At 35.0% G+C, this 9208-nt stretch overlaps 1 protein-coding gene across 1 annotated transcript; it reads right to left on the bottom strand.

Annotated features, from left to right (window-relative positions):
* Positions 1–1014: 1014 nt before the first annotated feature.
* Positions 1015–1932, bottom strand: LOC132825594 (protein PERCC1). The gene has a single exon (XM_060840975.1). It carries the CDS (start codon positions 1930–1932, stop codon positions 1015–1017), a length of 918 nt encoding a protein of 305 aa, XP_060696958.1.
* Positions 1933–9208: the final 7276 nt, after the last annotated feature.

Here is a 9208-nt window from a genome sequence, read left to right as displayed (position 1 = left end):
GTTTTCTTCCTGACATCATACAGCCATATTGCATCTGTTGCTGTCTGTCAACCAACATATTTCACACCTTAGCAAATGCTTCGCTATAAAAGTACTTGGATAGTAGTGTGCAGGTTTCTGTTTTAGCACCTTCAGGCAATTTTAAATGAAGATAATCAGCAATTAGGATTGAATTGTATGTTGAATCCAGGCTTTCAACATGTTGGAGTTACCAGAGTTGCATATATTAGTTCTCAACCTTACACCAAAATAATCTAAAAATATCTTGGGATTGGTCTAATACTTTGATCTGATTGGAAATTCAAAATAATGTACAGCAAATAAAAAAAGAATAGTTTGATGTGTCGGATACAAAATTCTATAGATGCTGAAAATCTGAAATGATAACATTTCAGATACAGAGCCCAGATCTGAGGACTTATCAAACTTGTGTTCTGTCAACAGATGCTGCGTAACCTTGTGTTTCCAATTTTTTCGATACTCCATTATTCCCTGCATGTATGTGTAAGTCTCCAGCTAATAATTAGAACTCCACAGTACTGAAAAAAATAGCTAGAAGTTTAAAAGCATGAGATAATCACTAATAAATTAAATTCACTATATCTACACATGCCAACAAATTACCCAACGATACCCCAATTATGATTAGTGTTTTATTAAATGTAGTGCTCCATGTAATTACACATCAGCCATACAAATGTATAACATTACACTTAAAATTCCATATTTTTACTAGGGATTTCATTTATAAAATGTCAAGAGAACTGTCAAAGTCAATTTAGAAAAAATTTAAGGTAATTTCAATTTTTCAATAGTGCCAAAATATGTACTTTCAAAACATGCATTTGACAAATTATTAAAAACAAAATCTACAGTTATTTTCTACATTAGCAAAACCAAACATTATTTCAGTATTTTGGAAGATATGTGTATATTTAAGATATTAAAGGATTCCAGGTTAATTCTATAAATTTAAAAACAGACTTTTAAATTAATTTACAAACAACATTTACATTATACAACCTGATAAGATTCTGATTCCATTGACTGTCTATTTATTTCTGTTGAGATTTCTCTAGTAACTTGGAGTTCTTGTCCACTTGATTCTGAAGTCCAATTCGCTAAAAGATCACTGAAGTCGGGTGTACAGGTGTGAAGGACACAGCAAGGCACAGCAGAAATGGGCTCTCTCCAAAAAGATAAAGGAAGCCTTCGATTGTGCATTGGGATTACATTGGCATATTTTCTATCTAGTCTTTGTCTCTTGCTATCTCTTCTGTTGAAGATTGTTTGTTTCATGTACTTATGCAAACCATATTCAAAAAGTTCTGCCAAGGGTCCTAATTTTTTAATGCTTTCTTTGTCACAGATTAACTTCAATGCCTGTATGTCTATATCTCTGGGAGATGTTAAATGTACATGAGATTCATCCTCTTCTTGATCTCCATCTTGTGCAATTCTTATTAGATCTGCATAGTACAGTTCTCTTCCTGATTTACCAGAAGAAAACCTATCTTCATAAATATTGCAAGCATCGGGATCATCATCCTTGTTTTTTCTGCCGAAGTACTTCTGAATATCATTGTTGATTAACTCGGTAAACCTTAGTAGCTGCAATGTGGTGTCTGTGTTGTTTGCTATAGGATTGAAGGACAGGCATGCAGGAGTCCAGTTTTCACTTTCAATGCATTTGGTGACAGATTCTGATTCTCTGTCTTCACTGTCATCTTCAAACTCTTCCTCTTCCTCAGATGTTTCCTGGAAATCCATGTCTTGATGAACAGTGATATTTAGCATGGGAAGCTGAAAAGTAGGAACTAGCTTAAAATCTGACATGTTCTTGATCACGCCTGCTGCCATGACTTTCTTGGCTTGCTTCAGATTCTTTCTTGTGTCAGCCACTGAACACAATTTTAAAAGATATTTATACATAGTATTTGTCATGATTTTGTAACACATAGGAAAAGAGCAAATCCATCACATAATGAAATTAAGAGTATACAAGGAGAGATCACAATCAATAGCATTAATATTGTTTCAATAAATAAGTTACTTTTGAGCTCTGTTGTTAGAATTCAATGTTTAAAATATTACATTAATAAGTAATTAAAATAGCGAAATGTAAGAATTTTAACAAATCTGTTACATTTATAAATCAATTAATCAATTGAAAAGGTAATTTAACTTTTAATTGATCTTCCTGTCGCACTTGACTTGATTCTACAAATGCCATACAACAGCACAAAGTCTTTTAAATATAGCTTCAAGAAAATTCACAATTTTAAAAAATGTTTCAGCCTTTCTCAATATTACTATTAACTCTTGAATTTGAAACAACAACATTTTGCTGAAAACTTTGGTTTTAAGGATTTACGAAATCTTGCATAAAAACAGTAAAAAGGTTGTTGCTGTTCCAAAGCTCTTACCTGAATTGCAAACTCAGACTGGAGAAGCACACCAAAGAACTAACCTGCTATGACAGTTCCACACCTGTGATTAATGCATTTATAGTTTTGCATGGACTGACTTTTGACAAATATTTGGTGGGAGTATTGTAATAGTAGACTTTGTAAACAGAGCTTTGGTTTGTTTTAGCACCCAGCAACCAGAGAGTATTGAAGAAAGCAAATCAGAGAGGCGGAAGATAGGCTTTAGCTTAATGGTCTGCTTGCCAGGGAAATTTCAAGTGTTGTTCCTGTAAATTCAGCAATTAAATCTCCAAGTCACAGATGTAAAACTGGTCTGCAAAGGGTCTTTATCAACTCTTCTGATTCATGCTCAAATCAGTGTGAGTCAAATAGGCGTAAAATTGAATTTCATGGTATTTTGACTTGTTAAGTAGGCACATTTAAGAAACATAATTGTTATCATACAATTGTTTTTTAAAGAGGATGATCAAATGCTATGCAATATGGTTTAGGAATCATGCATTTATCTTAAAATCTGAAAATAAAATTATTCTTAAAACTAAATTAATTAATGTTAAATGGTTTAAAATAGTATATTATTTTGACAAATGTGCACCAACTTACTCAAAAATAACACCAATAGATACTTTGCAATACATAATTTTTAAAATTAGATTTTTGTTGGATTTATATTTTCTATTTGAAGTGCCATTTAATCATCAAATATATTAATTGTACCTTAATTGAGAGAGGTAGCCCAAGACTGAAAAATCTGACTGTGATTACACCTGCTCCTTTACACCAGAAATCCCAAAAGAAGCAAACTATTTAAATTTAGCTTGGCCTCTTTTTTTTAAGTTGCTCATCTAATTAAAGTTAAGAGGTTAAAATTACATCACAACAATTATGACATAGCAGTCATACTGCATTTGAACAGAAATTAGAACCTTGCCATTTCTTCTCTATCTACGGCACTTTGGAAATATCATTTGAAACCAGAAATCAGTTTCTATGCACTCAGGTTCAGCCAGCTCTATATCAGCATCACCTCTTATGATCCCTATATGGTCTGATAGGTCATACTATTTGCCTGATATCTAATATTTGATGAACAGCAATTTCCTTAAATTAATATTAGGAAGGCCAAAGCCATTGGCTTTGTTTCCAAAACTGATTCTATTCTCGAGTTGCTAACACTATTGCTCACTTTGTCTACTGCATGAGGCTGAATCAGACTGTTCACAACCTGATTTCCTATTTGGCCCTGAGTTAAACCTCCAAAGTGACATATACTCTTGATCACTAAGCTCAGCAATTTCCATCTCTATTACATTTCCTGATTCTGCCCAGCCTCAGCTCACCTTGTGCTGAAACCGTCAATAACACATCTTTAATAATTCGCAGTTTGACTATTTCAGTGCTATTCTGGCCAACAATCTACTTCATACCTTCCATAAATTTGAGGTCACTCAAAATTCTGCTTTCCATATCTTAAATCACAGTGTCTTATTTATATCCATTGTCTTCACTGACTTACAATATCTCCCTGTCATGATATTTCTCAATATTAAAATTCTAATCGCAGTTTTCAGATCCCTCCATGACTCCTATCATTGAGATTTATTCCAGTCATACCACCCTCTGAGTTTTCTGTGATCCTTCAATTCCATCTTCTTGTGCATTGTTGATTTTAAACAATCCACAATTGGTAGCAATCACTTCATACGTCTTAGCTCAAACTTCTGGAACTCCCTACTTAAACTGCTCCACCTCTACATAGAATACCTATAGTGTAGAAAGAGGCCACTGGCCCATCGGGATCGGTGCCAACCCTCCAACGAGCATCGTCGAGACCCAGCATCCTCTCCCTTACAGTATTTCACATGGCTACCCAATATAGCCTGCATATCCCTGGATACTACATGGAAATTTACCACAGCCAATCCACCTGTGGTGGATTGGAAGAAACCCACATTGACATGGGAAGAACATGCAAACTCCACTCAGACAGTTACCTAAGGCTGGAATCGATTTCAAATCCCTGGGCTCTGTGAGAGAGTGGTGCTAACCACTGGGCCACTGTAGCCCATCTCCATCCTCTTTTTAAGATCTTTTAAAACATTACTCTTTGACTACTTACATTATTGCTTTTAGCCAAATGTCAAGTTTTGCTTGACACTACATCTGTTAAACATAATGGGATATTAGTTATATTAAGAATTCTCATTCTCTCTCTCTCTTGACCTTTAGTTAATTATGAGTTATTGTTGAAAACCTATGGCTTGATTTTTCAAATTTTAAACCATCCCAACCATCATTTTCATGAAAAGAGAAAAATTTAAAATTTCGCACAAAATGCTTATACTCTTAAATAACATATTTTCAAACATAAATTCTATCCAGGAATAGATTACAATGCACTAATTATGTTTTCACTTATCTTTACCATTTTACAAATATTATTTTTGTCCTTACAGAGTTCTTTGCAAAGTAGTCCTGTAAGAAAGCAAATACAGTCAGACTCTGCATTGTAGGTGCCAATCTAGAGTTAATCCAGTCCAGAGTACATTGACATAAAGGAAAATGCAGGCAGAGTGAAAATACACTTATTTTGAAGTAAAATATTGGAATGGTGTGATGTAGTGGAAGGGACCCAAACAGTATCATAGGTTAACGAACCATTTCTCTTTCTCTTGCCACCACCATTTCTCCCCAAATACCACATGACTGTGGCCAGGCCTTTTTCACTTGAAAAGAAATGTCATCACCACATTATTAATTTTGTAGATGAGCTGTTCCACATTAACAAAAATCAGCACATTTCCATTTTACATGATGAGATTTCATTGTTTTCACTATTTTTGCAATCCCACATTAAACACTTGAATTTGATCATGACCATGACCAGAGACGGTTATGTGGTTGTACCTCGTCTTCTATTCCTTTGTTTTGCCTTTAACGAAGTAACAATGGATTTTATATCTGTTTGACTTAAATAAAGATAAGACCAAAATAGTTCTTAGTCTTTGGTACTGCACAGTATCTTATAAATTGGGCAGTAGGTTGGAACTAGTTAACAATGAGTTGGAGTCAATCTGGAAATGATTTTAGCACTGAATTTGGAGGAAAATCTTTGCTTTCAGAGCTATTTTGCAAAAAAATTCAGAAAAGATGAAAATATCATTTATAATATGGCAAAGACAAATTTAAAAAAGCAATTAGTGCATTGTAATCCTCGTTTCTTTATAGAATTAATGTTTGAAACTATGGTATTTATGAGTACAAGCAGTTTGGGAGAAATTTTAAAAAACATTTTTCATAAGAATAATGCTTGGGAGGACTTAAAATTTGAAAAATCTAGTTTTGAGTTTTCAACAGTAATTCATATAATTAACAGGCTTCCCACTAAAGGCCAACAAGAGAGAAAGAATGTTGTTAACATAACTAATATCACATTCTGTTTAGCATAAACAAAATGAAAGTTCTAATAATTTAAACATGATATACATTTCTTCATACCTATTTAGAGTCACTAAAGTAAAGTTAATTACTTACACTGATTATTCCTTTCGGTGTTGCAAGAAGATCAGACAAATCCCTATAGAGATATTATTCTTTCACAATGTCTTTTCAAATTCATTAACTAAAGGTCGACACTTTTTTTGGTTTTCTGACTTTTTTTTACTGACTGCTGAAATGAATGTTTCATTTTGCAGCATAGTGACCAAAATGAAGAATACTTCAGGTAGTAATTTTTGAGGAAAGGGGAAATACTGAAGTAGGAAAAAGATGAGAAAATCGTACATGTATAAAACTAGCTATATGAAACATGTATATGACTTGTTCAAAACAAGTTAACATCTATGTTCTTGTATGAGATCAAAAGCGGGAAATTACTTTTACTGCAATATTAAACTATGCAGTTAATCTAATTTCCTTTACAAGTTGATACTGTCTGGATTCCATATGTATTTTGTAAGTATTTGTATTTTTATAATACTTTGTCATACATGTTTTCTTATATTTACCAAGGTTAATTTCCTGTTTTGTATCAATTTAAAGAATTATTGCATTTTATTGGAAAAAAGGTTCCATTGAAATAAAATATATGCTAATTAATCTTAGCATCCAAAATTGCAATTTTTTTCATTCTTTTGATACTTCAACTTCATCCTCCGTTAATTAGTGTGCATTTATGATTTGAAGTCTCACCCTGTTTTATTCAGGTATCTTGCTACAAATATTGCTGCAGTGATTGAATATTTGACCATCTGCTGACTATAAAGCCTCTAATGATCCAATAGCGTAGTATGTACTTGCTGGAGCATATGTCCTAGCAGATGCTGCCCTGGATGTGCTCTCCAATACCTGGTATTTATAACAAAATGAGAGATTTGAGCCACATGTCTTATCTTTGTATTAGATTATGGTTTAAACCTTCTACCTTGCTTTTTATATTTCTTTGTCTAAAGAAAGTGTGTTGCCTTTCTGTCCTCACGTAGTCCCCATTTATCCCTCACTAGACCCAAATACTAATTTTTGCCATTTTCACAGTTTGCTGTTATTTTATCATAAGATGTGTTGATTCTGCAAGTGTAAATTTTATCAGTGCTTCTTTCTTGATAATGCTGAATTTTTTATATTATTTACTTAATTCTTTTCTCTGCCTTGCCGAATCAAGGGTAATTTGTAACTAAAATGTTGGTGAACTACTCAGGTATCCTTACAATGCAACTGAATTGGCTACATGGAGGCCATAATTGATGATGGAAATGATTCTTCATTCTAATGTTGTTTCCATTTTCATCTCTATGTGACTGACAGCAGAAATTGAGCAGAATTGAACTCTGCTGTACTGTTGGCCCTAATATCATAGCTTATTTACAAATTAACTTATGACAAAAATCCTGCTTTCATCTGTTTTCTCTTTGTGATCTTTCTCAATTACCCTACATTATCAAGACTGAAATTAATGCCATTAACATCCAAAAAGATTTTTTTTCTGATTCTGTTCTGAAATCAACACATTGTTTATGTAATTACATCCAATTATTCTCTAAAGATGAAAATCAGTAGTTACAAAAAAGTCAGAACTCTTTAGCAACAATAAATGACCTGATCTATTAAATACACAATCTTGATGTAAGTGTCTTACCTTGGCTACAGATTTTTCATCCTAGATTAAAAAGACCAATGCAAAAGTTTATTCCCATCATATAAACATGCAAAACTGCTAGATATATCAAGGCTTGTATTGAGATTAGGTTTCTTATTACAATGGTATTCAAAATTTATATTGTGCCAATTTAAGACGAAAATCCATGAAGGTAAGATTCAAAAGTGTGGCATATTGAGAGATTTTAATGAAGATGGGAACATTTTGCTTTTGGCAACATATTAAGATTAGATTAGATTCCTTACAGTGTGGAAACAGGCCCTTCGGCCCAACCAGTCCACACCGACCCTTAGAAGAGTAACCCATCCAGACCTATTTCCCTCTGACTAACACATCTTACACTACAGGCAATTTAGCATGGCGAATTCATCTGACCTGCACATCTTTTGATTGTGTGAGAAAACCAGGGCACCCGGAGGAAACTCACGTATGACAGACAGTCACCCAAGGCTAGAATTGAACCTGGGACCCTGGTGTTGTGAGGCAGCAGTGCTAACTACAGAGCCACCATGTCACCCTAACAATGACATTGAGCAATAGCAGAGGATGGTTTTAATCCATCGACCGCTGGGTTATGGGCCCAGCATACTCCCACTGCACTACTCTGGCTGCTAAAAACAGTTTAAAATGATTATTTGAATGTCATCAAATACTTGTATAACTGGAAATATAAACCAGTGGTTTGATTATTCATATTTTATTTACTTTTATTGCAATTTGATTTTCTTCAAGTCATAGAGTTTGCAGTCCTGCTAAGATTTGCTTTCCCAAAATGCAGCACCTCGTATTTATCTGAATTAAACGCCATCTGCCACTTCTCTGCCCATTGGCCCATCTGATCGCGATCCGGTTGTAATCTGAGGTAACCTTCTTTGCTGTCCACTACACCTCCAATTTTGGTGTCATCTGCAAACTTACTAACTATACCTCTTATGCTCACATCCAAATCATTTATATCAATGATGAAAACGTAGTGGACCCAGCACTGATCCTTGTGGCACTCCACTGGTTACAGGCCTCCAGTCAGAATGGCAACCCTCCACCACACCCCTCTGTCTTCTACCTTTGAGCCGGTTCTGTATCCAAATGGCTCGTTCTCCCTGTATTCCATGAGAGCTAACCTTGTTAACCAGTCTCCCATGGGGAACGTTGTTGAATGCCTTACTGAAGTCCATATAGATCACATCTCTTCTGGAATCAAACTGTTCATCACTAAGCATCTTGCTGACTAGAGTAAGACATTTAGGAGAAAGTGAGGATTGCAGATGCTGGAGATCAGTGTCGAAGAGTGTGGTGCTGGAAAAGCACAGCAAGTCAGGCAGCACCCGAGGAATACGAGAATTGACGTTTCAAGCATAAGCCCTTCATCAGGAATGAGGCTTGTGGCTCACGGGAGCTGAAATAAATGGGAGGGGGTTGGGTCGGGGGGGAAGGTCGCTGAGAATGCGATAGGTCAATGACTGTGATAAATCAGAGGAGGGTGGAGCAGATAGATGGGAAGGAAGATGGACAGATAGGATGGTCCTGAGTTGGAAGGTTGGACCAAAGGGTCTGTTTCTGTGCTGTATGACTTTGCAGCTGTATGAATGTCTGAAGCTGGTGCACACTTGAGAAGAGTAGATTC

Source organism: Hemiscyllium ocellatum, chromosome 20 (genome assembly GCF_020745735.1).
Source record: "Hemiscyllium ocellatum isolate sHemOce1 chromosome 20, sHemOce1.pat.X.cur, whole genome shotgun sequence".
In the NCBI taxonomy this organism is placed as follows: domain Eukaryota; kingdom Metazoa; phylum Chordata; class Chondrichthyes; order Orectolobiformes; family Hemiscylliidae; genus Hemiscyllium; species Hemiscyllium ocellatum.
Note: the sequence above shows the minus strand (reverse complement) of the source record. Positions and strands in the feature narration are given on the sequence as shown.

Coding starts and splice junctions, on each gene's coding strand:
- LOC132825594 (XM_060840975.1), bottom strand. CDS start 1,932: ATGTATAAATATCTTTTAAAATTGTGTTCAGTGGCTGACACAAGAAAG.